At 40.2% G+C, this 18518-nt stretch overlaps 1 protein-coding gene across 6 annotated transcripts in view; it reads left to right on the top strand.

The window, feature by feature from the left end:
• The window catches only part of pkp4 (plakophilin 4), a 77315-nt gene that overhangs the window by 34745 nt on the left and 24052 nt on the right, over nucleotides 1-18518 (top strand). For 4 of the 6 annotated variants that reach the window (XM_087172633.1, XM_087172634.1, XM_023401202.2 and 1 more), the window contains 4 exons: nucleotides 3927-3961; nucleotides 7995-8126; nucleotides 8579-8772; nucleotides 9937-10516. In XM_087172633.1, coding sequence (XP_087028759.1) covers nucleotides 3927-3961; nucleotides 7995-8126; nucleotides 8579-8772; nucleotides 9937-10516 — 941 coding nt within the window. The remainder of the gene's footprint in view (nucleotides 1-3926; nucleotides 3962-7994; nucleotides 8127-8578; nucleotides 8773-9936; nucleotides 10517-18518) is intronic. The other 2 variants (XM_023401203.2, XM_087172636.1) reach the window with 1 other exon arrangement.

Genomic DNA, 18518 nt, shown 5'->3' with positions numbered 1-18518 from the left:
GCGGGTATAGAGCAACTTCAAGTGCTGTGAAAAAGGTGTGGACACCAACTCTCTGAAAATATACACAGCCAGTCTATTTACTTTTGTTTCCTTTTTTGTTTTTTGGACCTCAGTTTTAGTGTATCCAGCGACGCCATGATCATATTTGGAGATAAAAAGGCTAGAGAAAAAAGCAGTCTCTATTTGCCTGATCTTATGAATCTAATATGGCTCTTATATGAGAGGGTTTTTGTGACAGCCAGTCACAATTAAAATTAGCAGTCAAGCTTATTTTGCACAAGTAGGTAGGTCTATAATTTCTCAAATAGTGGTAGGGACCTTTATATAGAATAAATCTATATTGACACAGATAGGCCTTTATTTCTCATTTCCCTGCTTTATTAATGTGTTTTAGAATAAATCTTATTTTAGTAAGAAGCCTCACTTTTTTGTGTCATGCTTTTTAAATTTGCTTAACTGGTGAGAAAGATCAGTATATTGTTAAATAGAGTCAGCAGTGGATGTGGCTGTTGTGACTGAAACTGTTTTTTTTTGTTTTTTTTCTGGTGACTACAATAAAACGACGATAGCCAAGTTGGAACTGGCTTAATTTTAGAATAAAACATTCTGTCATTACAACCTTTATCAACAGGTTGTTCGATTCATTAGACCTCAGAAAGGTGAGGAACTACATCAGCCCCGGCACTCATAAAGCTCATAAAGGATGCTCTTTATCTTTGCTGCAAATGCAGTTTTACTCCCAACTATTTGAATTGCATTGTCTGTTGCTGCACTCAGGATAAAATTCTTTCAGAAAATTACTAGTAAGTATTAATATTAAAATTATTAATGGTGGCAGAGTTGAAACATAAACCTTTTCAACTGAAATAACTTTTTTAAGGAATTCATTAACCATTTTTGGAACTTGGGCAATTAGCTTGCTTTGCTACCAAGAGAACCAGGGTCTAAATTCAGCCCTTGAGCCACAGTTCCTTGCCTGAAAAAGTCCCTGGTTTCTATTGGCCTAGGAATTATCTGAGTGCGACTTGATGTTCAGAGCCGATTAGGAAATCAAAAGCCCTGAGGCTGCAACAACTGTTCACCGTTCATTCACACAGAAAGCATGCAGTAATTGCCACTATACTAGTATCAGTATCACGACTAGGGAGACAATTTTTGCAGATTGTTGTTATTTTGTAGACTGGGGATTTTTATGATCTCATTCCAGTTTTTGTGATAGGATGCGCCAAATAACCCACTGTTTTGTACCCTGATTTATCTTGTCGCTTATAATTTTAATTTTAACCCTAAAACCCTAGTTTTTTGGTTTTTTTTTCAGATGAAATTTGAATTTGCATTTGATTATTTTGGATACAATCCCAAACAGCTAGAAGTATTTTCCTTTCACCTTGCTTTACTGTCGCCTCAGAGATACAAGTACTTTCTGTGTCATGGGTCTTTGGCATGTAAATGGACACATGCAAAAAAAAAACCTTTCAGAAACATTGTTAAGGGTTGAATAATGGCTTAATGGTCCTCCAGCAGAAATCTGCCTTTGTTATCCAGGTTAACTGTAGTCCTACCCTAAGACTAAGCCAAGTTTCCAGGGTACATAATGTTTTAGCAATCAGGTTACTGCCAAACGATATCATCACATTTGTTAAATACATGTAAATGCTGCTACTCTTCCCACTGACGGGCCGGTGCCCATCCACCATCTCCTACAGATCCTATAAAGAAAACATGTAACACCTTTTTTTAAAGCCAGAGGAGGACAAATGAAATTGCTATCACTGGACATTTGTGTGTGAATGGAGATTAGCGTTAACCATTGAGGTCACACTGCTTGGCTCAATAGCTCAGCAGGACAACAGCAGAGGTGACAGCACACTTAAGGGATCTGATGGGAGTCATTACATTTCATGACACCTCCAGAGTTGACCACCCCCTTCATTTCTGCAAGCAAATAGGGCCTGGTCATCAAACTTGACCTCTGGCAAAACCCTGAAAAGATGCGACCTCCCACCCAGCTGGTCGCTCACTAGCCAAAGGGGCTGATGGGAAATAAAGTATCCTGCCAGGGTCAGACATGTTGTTTATCAGCATCAAAGTTTTACAATCACTTTACAAAAGCCTCTACCTAGCCAGCCAGTCAGCATGCAGCATGCATGACGCATCATCATTATGGTATCCATTCTTCTACTTCATCTGCCATGGTTCAGTGGAGCACAACTTGCCCAACTTCCTCTTTTTAATTGCCTGCATGCTCATTAAAATTCTGAGAGCTGTGCTTCCTAAAGCTCATTGAGTGTCACCTTACATTGAAAAAATAGCAGCAGGAGCAACATTTGGTGCTCGATAATAATGACCAACAAATAAAGAAAAGAGCTTTGAGGTTTCCTGCTTTGCCTTTCTGCCATAATAACCAGTCTTGGAAAAATGGCTCTGAAAGTGAATTGCTTTCCCTTTGGTCAGAAAGTATTTTCATAGGTACTTGCATAAGTTGAAGTCATTAGGTGGCTATTAAGATGTTAATGTACGATGGCTGCTCTGCACTTACCTTAAATCATTTGAGTGCAATGCATTTGCTTCGCGATTACTGGAAATTTCCTTTAAAATAATACTCTGATCTTCTTTCAATTCAACTTAAGTTTTGGTAAGATTTAAAGGTAAATTTACAGTTAAGATTATATAATAATCAGCTTTCACTTTGTCTCAGTTTAAGTTGTATTTTTAAGAATTCTAAGATAAGATTTAACAAGATCAGAATGGGAGTTTTCTTAAAAAAGACTTGTAGTGTTCTTTTTATTATGATCGATAATTATTGATCATTAACTGATCAAACAGAAATTCAGCATGTTTGGTTTATATTTTTTATTCCATATTGTCTTAAAAAATTGATTTGTAAAATTGAGTTAAAAGCTTTTTATTATTAATTATGCATCTGGACTCCATTCAGTATAGTACTTGGAGGACAAGCCTTTCTGTTGTGAAGGCTCAGTCAAGCCGTAACCTTTCTACTTCTCCATTAAGGGGTTATAATGTATCTTCTGTGGTTATAGAGCATGTTTCATAGCAATTGTGAGGTCCCCGACATTTTCCAAATGAGATCAAGAGCTCTGCCAATGTGCAGATTCTGAAAATTCATTTTGGATCCTTTTGAGATTTGTGCCATTGTGTACTTTGTGCATGGTTTGATGCCTTTCTGTGCTGAGCTTGTCATTAAGTATGATCCTTGATTCACTGATCCAGGACCATTCATCATCAGTAGACCGCATAGTGTCAATAGATCGTTTCAGATTTTGCTACTTAGTATTTTCAAGTGTGGTGGCTGAGTAGTATCACGAACTGGGAGTGCTCTCTGACTGGTCTATTATTCTCCCACATTATTCTCTGGAGACTGAGTATCTCCCTCAGATTCTCTCTGTGCTTGGATGTACACAGGCATGCATGTCAGGGTTATATCAGGATGTCAGAGCGCTGAGTGTGTGTGAATGTACTGTATGATCACTTCCGATTTATTCTAGGAGCTTGCCCCACTTGTCTGTGTTCACTATCAGCTCCCATCAGATTGTATTCCATCCCCTGGCCTTTTGCACATTTAAACTTAGCATGTTAATTAAATCTGCAGGTGCAAAACAGTGAAAAACACTCTCTGTCACCAAAGGCACCGTTAAGTCTTGATAAACAGAAATGACAGAAATGGACTTTACATCTGCGTTGTAAATATTAATCTCCAGTTAGGCAGTATAATCTGAACCTCAGGCAGTTTTATTTCAAACACAGTGATTACCATCTCTGACCCTGTTGTGAAAGGCCTAAGGAAAGAGTACATGAAGCCCCAAGGTGTCTCTTCCAGATGATTTCACTCATGTCATTCACTGTGGTGTTTCTGGTTTGTAGTGCATGTATTCACTTTTTCATCTCCTGTTTTCCCCCCCACACAGCTCGTCTGAGAAGTCCCTGCCTTGGAGAACTGCAGGTATGTCAACTAAATTGGATACCTATCACTCTTCATAACAACAACGACAACAACAACTCTATTTTTTTTTTTTTCTTGATTTTTCCCATATGCATACCGAGCATATTTGGTGTCCCCTATAATCACTCATTGCTAGAATTGAGGCAAACATACCACCCACCTCACCCTGTACCTAGACCTGAAACAACCTGAGTTATGCAGCGCTGCAGTATGTCTAAAATGATTAATGTGGAACAACAAATTACTGTTCATTCCATAGAGTTTTACTATAACGTAATGGGTCACAAGCCAACCTACTCTCTCTGTCATACTTGGTGCTGAGGATCCCTTTGGTACTAAAATTCATAGCCACAGGTTTGAGGCAACCCAAGGCTCTTCATCCTGTGTATGAGTCTAGTTTACACATTCACAAAGTATTCCTTGATTTGTTACTTTCTGTTTCTGTTTGACCCTGGTTAATCCCTTTTGGACCTATTAAGACCTCTACTCAGTGGTCAGTATAAGTACCTGCTTGCATATCCTTGTTTTACTTTGGAAGGCATGCATTGATTTTCAGTGGACTAGACAATCCTGCTCAGTATCACAGTGATAAAATGCTCCCATGTTTCATCAGTACGGCAAAACTGTTTTGCTAAGTGCTTTTCAATTCTCATTTAATATTTGCAGTGAGGAGTGTGTGTTTCCGTGTGTATGTGTGGTGCAGAACAGGCATGTTTCACATTTTCACAGTAATCATTGCTAACATGAGCCTTTTCAACCACACTTACAGTAATGGGCAGCCTAAGGCGTATTCTTGTTTTAATATTTATCTAAGCTATTTCTGCCCACTCACACAACACCATCAGTGACACAGAGCGGAAGGATTTCTCACAGACCCCTTTGGTTCCTGTTTGTTTAGTCCACATCCTTGAAGGATCTTCAGGAGGGAACAGATAATGAATTGAATATACTAATGTATTTCATGGCTTATTAATTACATAGTGGAACTTAGCAAATTTCTGCAGTGGCCATTAATCTTTTATTGTCGAACTCTTCAGAAGAGCCTATGGGGGGTTATAGTTGTACATATGCACTGGGAATATTAATACTACACGTTTTTCTCATTTGCCGCCTGCTCCCCATTTCCTTGCTGAATGCATTTCATTAATGTTGGAACAGAGTCTGGGACTAATCACAATCACTGTTTTGCTTTGTATTGATTTCTCATTGTACTGTAGATGATAAATGATAGTCAGATGTGGTAATGTAGTTTTTCCAATCTAAATGAATTATAGTCTAAATGTGTGGCACAGAGCATAATGGGCCATGTTTTTGTCTGTGAGGCTTATTGGCCTCATGAGCTGCTGTCTGAGAGTTTGGGATAGAAGTGTTACTGTGGAAACAAGCCTTTTAGCCCCAGGAAATGTCAATGCAATCACACCTCATGACCACTGAGAATAGAGGACAAACCTCCCAAAATGAAAGCTTTCTTCCTGTTTCTGTTCATCTCTCCTGTCTTTTTTTTTGTTTCGCCGCTGCTGCTTTTTTCAGACATATATCCATCAATATGCTGGCAGCTCAACATGTCAGCATCATGTTCAGAGGCGACCCAATGCCATTTTAATAAAAACAACTGTGGTCATCTGCCTATTCAAGACCTAGCAATGATTTTGTAATAACCCTTTTATTCAAATGATCTGCAAGACAAGAGTCTCAGAAAGAGCAATTTGTGGGTTGAATTACTGAAATTGTACTTTGTTTTGTGGAACTTATGCTTTGAAAAGTTAATAGATGAGCAGAAATTCATAGACAAAGTAGGTGATCACTACTAGTTTTCTACTGCCGGATATCTATTAGCACATTTTATGACAATACTTGTCACTTGACACTTGTCATCAATGAGCATTATTTCTCCATACGCTTTCTTGTTCCCAGCCCCTAGAACGCAGGGTCCAAATTATAACGCTGTGATCCTTTATATGCTTACAGATATGTATTTTCAACCTTATCAGTGTCAATATGGGTCTTAGGATCCATATTTATATACGTATGCCTAGCTTAGCTGCTCTCCCATATGTGATATCAGAATGTCACTGTATTTTATTTATAGCGGAATGGTTTGAAAATCCAGTTTCTGCATTTTCCAACACATCAATTAACTGGGTACACACACCTAGAAAGGCTTTAATTCCAGTAAAACCCCCACAAAATAAGGTGATGGAAATAGGAAGTTGAGATGAGACACATATGAGCTGGTTGTCTGTATGGGTACTGCTGGCCTGTGCAAACTAGGCAGAGTATTCAATAGTTTTATCTTATACATTTTAAACAGACAAAAAAAAACAATTTTTTATATGAATTTACAACAACATTTTGTGTTTTTGTAATTTATCACCAAGGCATCCTGTGGGAGAACTGACAGCTCTCTTCTTCTTAAGTGTCTTGGAGAAAAAAACTCATCTATCCAGAGTGCTAATGTTGTGTGAACAGTCGACATGGAGTTGTTACGTATGGGAAATTAAATGTGAATGCCAAAAGCTCCTCCCGTACATGGATATTTGAAGTCAGTAAAGCTTGATCTTCAGTTTGTGAAAAAGGGTTCTCTCTCGCTCTCTTTGTCCGCTTGCTGTCTCTCCCTCTCTTCCTTTTCCTCCTCTGTTCTGGCTTTTTGGCATCTCATTTATCAAACGGGGTCAAGGCTCAGTATAAAAACCCTGTGGTCTAAAGCGACACACTATGTGCCAGACACAATCACTGCCAGAATGGAAGTAGACAAAAGGCTTGTTCAGTTGTGTCATTACTTACATTACCTTCTAAGAAAATATAAATGCCCTTTGCTCTCATAGAACCGTCTTGTTGTTTTACTGTAAATACTTTAACAAGTCCTTTTTATCACCCACATGAAATTTTAATTAATTCAAATATGATTTTCACATGAATTCTCTCTCTGTACGTCTCGCGCTTACATGGCACATTAATCTTTTGCCATTTTGCTCCCTAAATGTAACTATGGGTGGGGTTATTCTTTTAGTACAAAGAGAGGAAGACAAAGAAGGACAGCACACAAGACAGTCAGTGGGCAAGCGAGAAAGTCAGACTAATGAGAATCTGAACCTTAAATTTATATGGTTGTTATTTTAAACAGGGTTTTGTATTGAATTGAAAATAGCAGCACTATTGAAATTCGATCAGCAAGGTGTCCTGCAAATATTGAGGATTCTTGATACGGACTGCATTGGCTCAAGTCCTGGTACTCGTGCTGAGAAAAAGCAGGAGGTTGACCTTCTCACACCAGGCTATACTAAATGTGTATTCTGACAATTTGACTTAAGACCCGCTTGAACCCGGCTTGTGTCAATCCTATTTGTAAATGGGTAAACACTCTTGGATGTCCAGGGGTGAGAGTCCATGATGCCAGGTTGTCAAACACACTAGGCCGATATGTGTCAACAGATTTATTCAACAGGTCAGCTTGGGCAACAAGGCGGCTCCTTCATGGAATTCAGCTCTCATTCACACACCAGCTGACTGAGCAGGATTTGACAGACCCTGGCTGCCAATGTTTGCCTCCCTGTTCCCCTCCGCTTGCTGCCTATTGTTCTGGTGATTGCAGAGTAACCCATTGACAGTAGTCACGCTTTAACTAGATTGTGATTATGGGGAAAACGTTTTGCACAGGGACATTAGAGAGCTAATTCCAGTTCCTGTTTGTCATACTGGTTGTTGCCATGCATGAAGAGAGGGGGATGTGGGGAATTGTTAGAGCAGTTAAACTATTTGGAGCACGGCTGTAAACACAGTTGAAGTGACATGCTACCCAATTTTGCTTTCCAAAATAAGTATGGCATTAAAATTGAATGACTCCAAATGTACACAGGCGTGAGACTAATGTTGCAGAAATTATTGGCTGTTATTGTTTCCTCTCAACTCCAAAAATTGTTTACTGATTTAATGACTATAATAATCTTTCCATCCCAAAGCCAAAACTTTGTAATTGTTTCAGACTCAAAGCTCTTCCTCTGTCTGACTCCCCTGCTCTGCTGTGTCTTCCCAGATGCGTCCGCCACAGGGGACACAAAGTCTCGGGTGACTGACAGCTCCCAGTCGCCCAGCTACCGCATCAGGACTGAGTCAGAGCAGGTGTCTCTGTACTCCCCGGAGCAGTCCTCCCTCCATGAAAGTGAGGGTCTGTTATTGCCTTCTTTCCATCTTCTGCACTGCTTTCTTTTTCTCTAAACCACATCTTCGTTTTCTCACCTCAGCATTATCCGACTACATTTATATGGCAATTAATTCAACTGCAGACTGTTTCTTGACTTATCTTTGGATAATACATAAAGTCTGTTTTTGTCTTGCCCAAACTGATACTTGATACTTTGAGTGCCACTGATAACATCTGATCCCTCATCAGAGCCGATGAAAGGCCGATAATGTACCATGGTACACTGAATCACAGGGTGATAGAACAGTTATCCCCCTACAGTGCCAATAATGCCATGTAGGTAAAGGTCATGTCTATTATGAAACCTTTTATGATGTGTCTGTCTCCTGTACCTCTAACCCTTCACTCTCCTCTCTCTCTCTTTCTCTTTCTCCTTGTTTCATTTTTGTCTGTCTTTTTCTGTCACTCTCTCTCAGGGTCCGCAGGAAATTCGCGTAGCTCAACCCAGATGAACTCGTACTCGGACAGTGGCTACCAGGATGCCAGCAGTGGCTATCTCAGCAGCCAGAACATGGGCAAGGCTGAGCTGAGGATGCAGCACTCCTTCCCTGGCGCTGGCACTGGCACCCTGATGAGAAATGCCAGGGCTGAGGGCCAGGCTTCAGCCCAGGTACTGTCAGCTACTGCACATAGAACATATTGTTGTTGTCAAGCACAAAATGTTAGTGAGAATTATACCCTGGAGAGCGCTGTCTAACATGTTAGTCCAAAATCTCCCATAAGTGTTCAATTGGGTTGAGATCTGGTGACTGCATAGCATATGATTCACATCAAACCATTCAGTGACCCCTCGTGCGCTATGGATGGGGGCATTGTCATCTTTTTCTCTACTCATTTTTCAGGTTTTTCCTTTCATTTGTCACCCCTCCGTATGTGTAGGTAGGTATGTGTAGGATTTTAGCAGCAGCAGAGCAGCAGCTTGGAAATGGCTTGGAAAGGACGTCTGGTTAACATGCAGTCTTAATGGGCCACATGTCAGTCACTATTTCATACTCACCATTGACAAAAGAAACAGAAAAACTTCGGCTGTATTAGAATATATTTGTAACATATATGTGAGCACTGAGAGTAGGAGAGAAGCAAATAGATAAAAGGACTGAAACTGGCTGACACTCAGTAGTATGCAAATATGACACAATGACGTCAATTGTTTACAGCAGTTCCATACCAGTTTTCACACACAGTCCAGCCAGAGACGTATTGACCTAGTCTTGTTTGTTTGCCTTGGGCACTTTACTGCTTACCTTTGTACCAAACCGGAAAAACCGGGTGTTCTAAAACTTTTGACCGGTAGTCTATGTATTTTATACATTCTTTTTCTTTTCTTTTAATTAAACATTGCTCACAATGTTCAAGCGCTCATTTAATTTAATTCAGAACTGACTGTGAGTTTTTAATTAATGACAACAAAAGAGAAACACCAGAATTCAATTGGCATCTTTTCCATGAAGGTAACAATGTAAAGCTTAAAGGCACAGAAGGTACACGGTGCACTGAGCAAACAACATAATCATGCCTCATACAGCGCTGTACACAGAGACCACTGAGAAACCAAATGGCACTGTTGTACCCTATAGAGGGGAGAGGAGCAGAGAAAATAAATATGGCCTAGAGAAAAGTCATGCCCTGTAATGAATTGGTTTATTTAATGCTGTGCTATTTAGCATGTCATTAGTTATAAAGAGAGTACATAATTGTTAATGATTTTTATAGCTCCTTAAGGACTGTAGAAACAAATGCATGAAGCCATTTTTTTTTTCCCCCTCACTTGCAGGCTCCAGCAGTCACGACAGCCGTGCCTGGCCGTGCTATGCGGAGGGTAAGCTCAGTGCCTTCTCGCTCTCACTCGCCAGCATATGCCAGCAGTATGTCCCCCTCCCGCGGCTCCCTGCGTACCTCAGCTGGCAGTGCCTATGGCTCACCCATTGTAACTGAACCCAAACCCCTCTCCAGCATCTTCTCTACAACCTTGCCCTCTGCCCAGCGCACCAGTACCACCGGCGTTGGCAGCGGCTCACCCTACTCAACCCAGAAAAACTCCCCCGCTGCACTGCGACGCATGGGTTCCACAAACTCGCGGTCGGGCAGCGCTAGCCGTACCACCTCGCCCTATCAGGCGTCTGCAGGGTCCTCATCGGGCCGCATGGGCTCACCTCTGACAATGGTTGACAACATTAACCCTCCACTAACTAAACAGCCTACTCACTCATCATCTCCAGTCAGGGCTAGTATGACCGCCGTGCCCCAGCACTACAGCTCCACTTTACCCCGCTCCATGCTCCACAACACTGACCCCTACGGACCCCAGAGTTACGACATTTACGAGAGGATGACGCGACCTGACAGCCTCACAGGTGCACAAATGCAAACACACACACACACACACACACGCTATTTAGAGTGTATCAGCTCAGCAGCCTGTTCAAACTCACTTAGACTGTCATAACAGTAACTGTTTTCAAATGCCTTTTTATTTTTGCTGCAGTTTTATATTCTAAAAAAGTGTAAGGGCAATAGCAATAGTAAAATACCTTCTGTCAAATCAGAGTGGTAAAGAGTACATGGTATTTGGTGTTTTCCTCTTGGTTTTACCTTCTCATTAGTTATACAATGAAGTAACACCCTTAATGGGTATTTTGTGTATTTTGTAAAACTTGAGCAAATCTATTTTGTAGGCTGTCACATAACTGCTTTTCATTATTTCTCCTTGAGTAGCAGATTGGTACTGCAGGCTGTAAATATTTTGACAGTGATACATTTTTTGTTGGCTCTCTGCTCAGCATACTGAATCTGAAAGGAAACAGTGACTGTGAGGTCAGTGGTTGTGCTGGAGGGTAGCCAAAACATAGTTCCTGCAAGAAGATATTAGCTCAAAGAGTATAATAGACTGCTAATCATAGTTAGTTTATAGACTAGGAAACCAAATCTAGTAGTCCTAATATAGCTTATGTGACACTGACATTACTAACACTGACAATGTCATTTTCAATCAACTCTGAAGCTTTGTTAGCTTGTGTACTGTTAGGTTCAAGAGTCCTTTTGGATAGAAAGCTTAAATTTGTTACACCTCTAACAACACCCATCAGTGATTACAAAGGTGCACTGACACACATTGAGTACACTTTCCCATCACTGTAGAAAAAGTGAGAAGTTAAACTAGTGGAAGTCAGCAGAAGTAAGATTTTCAACTGCTGTTATGTTGCTCATTAATTTAATGTTTAGTAAATTTGATGTTAAGTAAATGTGCTGTTTATTCAGAGACCGTTTTATTTTGCAGGTTAGATAAGTGAGAAGCAATTTAACAATATACATGATGATGTGTACCTGTGTGGAGAAATAAAAAAAGACGGTAGGAGAAAACATTTCCACAACACATAACAGAGTTCTTTCCAAATCCATTACTTTAATGAGTGCATTATCCAGGCTATAACGTTCTTTTTCACAATAGAAAAAATAGGGTAGCACTATAATTGTGTATATGTGTGTGTGTGTGTGTGTGTGGGGGTGTGTGGGAGATCAGGAAGATAATTATTGGAGAACCTGTCTGCCCAAACTAGCTTATTTGTCATGCTTTTAGGAGAAAGGCCCAAAAACAAGCAGTGGCTGATGTTTTTATAGCCAAACACGTCTCTTGTTCAAATCTAGAGCCAACCAATTTTTCCCTATAGTAACAGGAAAAGACCAGCCTGCCTATTTATTCTCAGCTCCCACAATTTAAGGTACCTCCTGTAGATAAGAATGTAGTTTTGACAGATAATGCAAACCACAGATATTACATAGCATAATGATTGTAAAAAATCACCCCCTTTTTTTCACATTTAGATTAGAATAGAATAAAGGCATTTTTCAAGTGGAGAAAAAAATGAGTAGTCATTTAAAACTGGTGAAAGCACGGGTGCATCTCAAATTTTAAGAACATATTTGTTTTTCCCCTAAAAGGTGAAGGAAGCACTTATTCAGCAAATCACTGTATTATTACAAGGTTAATGGATGGTTTTCTGCTTGAATTCATGCTGCCTGGGGATATCCTCAGATGCCCTGGTTGATGATGACGTTCAAGGTGAACATTTTGGATTGTTGTGTTACATCGGTTTTCCATCGTCCTCTGTGCATTGCGTTTGCATGTAGGCGCCACATGTGCAGTGCGTGTGCCTTTTGTTTGGTCTCCATTATATATCACCACCTTCACCCGATTGCATTTTTACCATTGACTGTGCATGTGTTTCCTGTAGTGTTATCAGCATTTAGGGTCACATCCGCCACTGTTATTTTACCATGTGCTATAAACAACAAGGCTAGGTAAAAATATTATCACAATATCTTTATTTTCTTCTTTATCTGTTAGCGGCTATCTCAATATACATTTAATAAATTTGCAGTAAATTTGTAGTTCAAGGGATATATTCACCTTTATGGCGAATCCCACATTAATCAGAAGGCGTGTAATTGTTCAAAACAATAATTTTAATACCATTGTGGTTTAATATTTTAGTCCCAACAAGTCAATTGCACTGCAAATTGTGGGCAGGTGCATCGTCTTTGCTTCACTTATCCCTGAGATGTGTCACGAACTTGAAATGAGTCCATCTGTGGCAAATTGAAATAGAAAAGGCACACAGCTGTGTATATAAGGTCCCACAATTCACAATGCATGACACTGGAGTCACTCAGCAGCAAGGCCAGGCAGACTGGTCAGAATTGAGGGAAGGATAAATGCAGCCAAATATAGAGATGTCCTTAAAGGAAAACCTGCTCCAGAGGGCACAAGACCCCAGGCTGCGGCGGCAATTCGCCTTTCAGCACAATAGTGACCATAAGCTTACAGCCAAGACAACGTTGAAGTGGCTTCTGGATAAGTCTCTGACTGTCCGTGAGTGGTCCAATCAAAGCCCAGACTGAAACCCCATAGAACATCTGTGAAAGAGATGGCAGTTCACAGGCGCTTCCCATCCAATTTTTGACGGGGCTTTAGAGGATCTGCTAGGAAGAATAGGATAAACTGCTCAAATCCAGGTGTGAAATGCTTGTAGAGACTTACCTAGGAAGACTAAAAGCTGTAATTGCTGCCAGTGAGGTTTCTATAAAGAATGGGGTCTGAATGCTTTTTGTAAAAATGTCTAAAAACATCTTTTCACTTTGTCATTATGGGTTATTGAGCATTGAGTCATGGGCAAAAATGTCAATTTTATCCATTTGAAATCAACACAATTGTATGCAAAAAAGGGAACGGGTCTGAATACTTTTTGAAGCCAATGTACATAAATTGGCCATTGCACATTGGACCATGCATCTGTATTTACCTTTTTTATAGCCTGTGTTCGGTCTCATGCGACTGCTAATACTAGCACCTTGGAGCTGCAAACTGACAGTCTGTGACTGAATTGACTTTTCATCTGCTCAGTGGGATGGTACCTTTTTGAGATAGTAGAAGAGGTGTGTTGTGTTTCCCATCCTTATTGGTACAGATTATCTGCAACAAATATCAAATTGCTCTTCATTTGACCTCAGAAATTCTAATAATGTTTAAATCACATAAGTTGTGTGAATTTCTTTTTGGGTCATTTGAGCCTTTTAACAAGTTACTAGTTTTCCCGTGCATTTTCAGGGTCTTATAAGAGGGTGGTGAGAAAATTATTTTTTCGGTTTTATTTTTCTTCCTGGATAGAACCTATATACTACATCCTGTTGCTGCAGCCTGATTGGATAATTATTTTGAGCTTCGACTCAAATGCAGAATAGTTACATTTAGAAATTACAGTTTATCAATTTTATTTTGGAATTTTATTTTATCTTATTTTGTACTTTTGAAGAACTTTTAAGAGTATTTTCTTGTCTAGTTCTACTACTCACCCCACACACATGCTGCTGCTATGACTGATGATGTCTCCAGCAGACACAAATGGGTTTTCAGTCACTGTCCACTGAGCAGACTGAGACACAAGCCTAGTTCTCCTCTCCCTGCCATGTCCTCTTCTCCCTCATTCCTGTCTTTATGTCTCACACTATTCCCCCTTCTCACTGTCTCCCTTTCTCTCACATACACTTCACTGGAGCTTTACCTCTACCACAATAATTTGTCATAAGTGTTTGATGAGCCATAGTAGAAGGAAATGGGGTGATCACATGATCAGGCTCAATTGCAAGCATTCGGCAAATGCCATCCGACAGCCTCGCCTTGATATCGTAGCTGTTGGTGGTTTTCTGTCAGTATCTATCAGAGGATGTTTTGCCTCCTTTCCTCACCTCTTTCTTGCTCTGTCACACAGTTTGTTGTTTTCCTCTGTTTTCTTCTATCCCTTTTCTTGTGTTTCCTCTCGGTGGCCTGCTCGTTCTCTTTCCTCCTTTTTTTCTACCACCCACCTGGCTCCCCTCCCTGCACTAACATTGTCAGTAAGTCATGCCTTCCCTCTGCTGCTGAAAAATGGAAAATGAAGACAAATCGTCCCTAATAATATGCTCATTATGCTCAGTGTCCATTTCAGAATAGAGTGGGACAAAGGAAGAGCAAGGGGAAATGGCATTTCTGCATGTATGAGTTCTCAACCTGACAGCCAAGCCGCAACGGTAGTTTTAACTCTATTTTTATAGCTAGTCTCACTTTTATGTGTAACAATTTTCTGGTTATCACACCAGTTCTCCTGTTTGTTTGGAGAGGGGTATTGAAAATAATTTTTGTTGAGGAATGCAGTCAGCTGCATCCATTTAAGTGTTTGTTTCTCCGGAGCAAGCACGCACCAAGCCGCCACCGCCCTTCATCTAGCCTCTGCCAAGTATAATCTGTTAAAGCCACGGTGAGAGGGCTGAGGGGGAGAATTAAATGACTATAACGCACCAGGAATGTGGGCCATTCATTCTCAATAGACAGCAGTATGTTATTTCTCCCTGACAATTTGCAGATGCTTTTAAAAGAGACTGCAGCCCTTCTATCAAGGGAGCAGAATAAAGAAGGCAGACAGATTAGTCTCCTCTAAGGTTGTTTGAATGTTGCTACTTTCAGGAGTCAGGCTGCTGAGAGGAAGAGATATGCATGAAGGCTCCTGTGCCTGGGAGATTCTGTCCCTCTCACTCGGTCACAGCTGTGCCAAAAGCCCTCGTTCATGTGGCCGTGGTTTACATGGGATGAGAAGTCTCTGGTGGTCCTAGACGGCCTCATTAACCCTGTTTTTATTTTCATCCTTTCTTTCCCTCCCCCTCTTATATTCTCTCCTGCTTTCTTCTCGGTTGCTATTGCCTCTCCTTTTACGTCTTCCCACTACCTCTTCTTTCTTCATACCCTCGCCCCCTTCAAACCTTTGAACAAGAGGCGCTGAACTGATTCCCTGCCAAGCTTCTGCTAGTGGCTATTGTGAGCACTGCCGCAGAATGAAAGGATTCTTGGCTATTGAGTTTGCCACAACAGCACACAGCGGCAGTATTATTCTTTTTTACTTTGTTTTACTTCATAACCTGCACAACAAGATGCCTTCCATTTCAAAGTACATGTTTATTTTGTTTTATTTCATTGTTTGTGCATTCCATAGTTAAATTTCACCTTTTTGCCTTGAAGCTATTTGGGTGTTTAATAGAACCCATTAATAAGTCTAATTTTGTGAATCTACAGTTTATGTTGCAGCTACAATGGTTTATTTAGCAATAAGACACCAGAGAGCATACTAAAAGCTAGGAGACATTCACCCTGGAGTGCCTAAAACCCTCTAAGCTGCTCTAAAAGCATTGCATTAAGTGTCTTATTGCTCATTAATGGTATTTAAAAATAATTTATTTTGTATGGATAATTAAAAATCATAAATATTTTTGACAATGCCATTCCTAAATAATGGATAAACAAGCCTGTAGGTGTGGAGTGCAACTGATGTTCAGCCTCGGAATTGAACAATGTACACCATGTAGAGTAGTTAGAGGGGGCTATTGTCAGGGACCAAACATAACCAGATTAGGCAGGGTTTCTTAGATAATATCTTTTAGTTCGTTTTTGAAAACTAACAAAAACTAAAAAAACATTTAGAAAAAAGCTTGAATATGTAACTGGTCTCTACAGCCTTGTTTATTTTTTACAAGGATGTTTGCTGTGCCTCCTCTTATTTATTTAACACACTGCGATCGCTAAACAGACTATCATCTGTAAAATTAAATTAACAAAATTTTATAAAACTAACTGATCAAGGCAGCGGTAGATCAGTAACTCCAGTGTTTTGCAAGGTGAAAATTTGTCAATGGATTGTGGTTGCTTTGAACGGAACAAGTAAACAAGGATCTTACACTTTAACAAAAAGGTCTATGAGTCATATCCATAATGTTGTCAGACACTTATAACAATCTGTACCTGTCAGTGAAAAACAAGCACCTTAAGTGAACATACTTTGACACAGACAAAAGCCCAGTTTTAATCGCACTGCAGCAGCTGTTTAGTAGTTATAGCTGATATTACACCCAAAAGCATGGGAAAATAAGGCACAAATGCAAAAATCCCAGGGTTATCCTTTAACCCTCAGTGATCCTGCCAGAATAGTAGAGGCCCACCGGGATTTCTCCCAAACCTCCTGATTACCACTCCTCACACACCTGGTGGCGAAGCAGAACCAACTGTGGTATTCACTCAGAGAAATTTGGGCTAGTCATAACAATCAACTAGTCTCAGCCAGTGTATAATCTGGACTACAACCTACTTTTAATAATCATTAACCATTAATGTAGTTAATTGATTGTCCTATGTATTCATTATGTAGCTCGAGGTTAGCATAGCCTTTGACCGGCTGCCTGATGCCCTCCCAGAGCTTGGCTTCTTAACCACTGAAGACTTGGTGCTTCAAAGGTCAGCCTCAGTCTGGCCCACTATCTACATCTAAAATCTTCACTAGCTGTGCCCACAAAGGCCCTCTGCTCCCAAAGGAGGCAAACATGCTTATTTATTAATTTCCTCTGTCTCAGGCTGTGACAAGAATCCCTCATTTAGCTGGTTCTGCATGGTAGCAGCAGCCTGCGCCTGAGCTCGTGCAGTTGGAGAGGACCCAAGTGACGTTTGGAGGCTCGTGAAATGTGCAGTGAGCAGTTAGTTGCCAACTGTGTACTGGTCCACCCGGATTCACAGTTGAGTGAGCTTCACTGATGTGAGGTTTAACACAAACATGGGCATACAGATCACTTGAAATGTGTGGGTTTGTTTGATGGAGATTAAAGAAATCTGAAATCTCTTTATATCCATCTTGTCCTCACATATGCACCCATATGTGTTCAACTTTCAATTCAATTTTAGTTCAAATGGGTGTAGTACTTAGCCCATTTGTGCCATCTTTAGAACTTCACAGTAAAAGCATGACCATTATTGTACCAGTTGATAAAAAAAATATGTTTTTGTCATTTCAAATTAACATATTCAGCCCCAGCTTTGGTTTAATCAGGGGTGTGATTGGCTGAATCATGCCATTATTGTAGTCCATTTTCAAGCATTAGCCCTTAGTTTGAAAGAAGCTTTGCAACCAATTATCCATCCTTAATAGGGTCGTTTTCATCCAATTTCTCATCCATTTATTTTCTTTTTGCCGTTTTGTTTCATTGGAGATTTTTCCCTGTTTTCTACCTATCTGAAATGCCATGTGCACTGCTACTGTCCTCTCTGCTAGCCCTACTCTTGATCTGGGGAAAGTGTACACTAATTGCCTCTTCATCCTGTCAGCAATGGGCTTCACTAGGAGGGTGTAGCATGCAGGACGTTCACAGAGTCGTGGCTAAATGTGCTCTCAGGATCACATGCCTGAGATGAATGTCTGTTATCAAACGAAAACAAATCACATCCTACAAATCACAAATCCCACTTTTACTTGAGTGAAGTACTAGAGTAATCCCTGACAATATGTAAAATAATTATGTTGCTATTACAGAATCACATTTTTTTCTGATAACTGGTTAAAATAAACTTAGACACCGACAGCCAACATCTTAATCTGTTTGTTTGATACTGTTTCACTATTGGACAGTGGCTGGACTAAAATAAAATGGAGATTTGATAACTTGAGGTTTGACAATGATATTGAAATCTCAAGAAATGTTTAAAATGACCAAATCTGAAGATGTACTCCCTTGAAGAAAGAGCACATATATGTGTTGTGTTTGCATTTGATATTTTTAGACAATTTGATTTTGGTTGGGTAATGGGATGAATTCTAATTCTTTACACAGAAGCATTCAGAGCAGCAAATGTTGCTGTTACCTCATTCTGCTGTTATTGTTTGACATCTGGACTGAATCTGAGCCAGAGAGGACTTATAGTGACCTGTCTGGAAGGGAGTTTTAATTGCAGCCCTCACCTGTGAGTTTCTGTTTCTCACCGTCGGCAGGTTGGCCTGTTGCTCATTACAG

Source organism: Seriola lalandi, unplaced genomic scaffold, assembly GCF_002814215.2.
Source record: "Seriola lalandi dorsalis isolate HSWRI2012SDOR001 ecotype SW California unplaced genomic scaffold, Sedor1 jcf7180002053538, whole genome shotgun sequence".
Lineage (NCBI taxonomy): Eukaryota > Metazoa > Chordata > Actinopteri > Carangiformes > Carangidae > Seriola > Seriola lalandi.
This window is presented reverse-complemented; position numbering and strand designations above follow the sequence as displayed.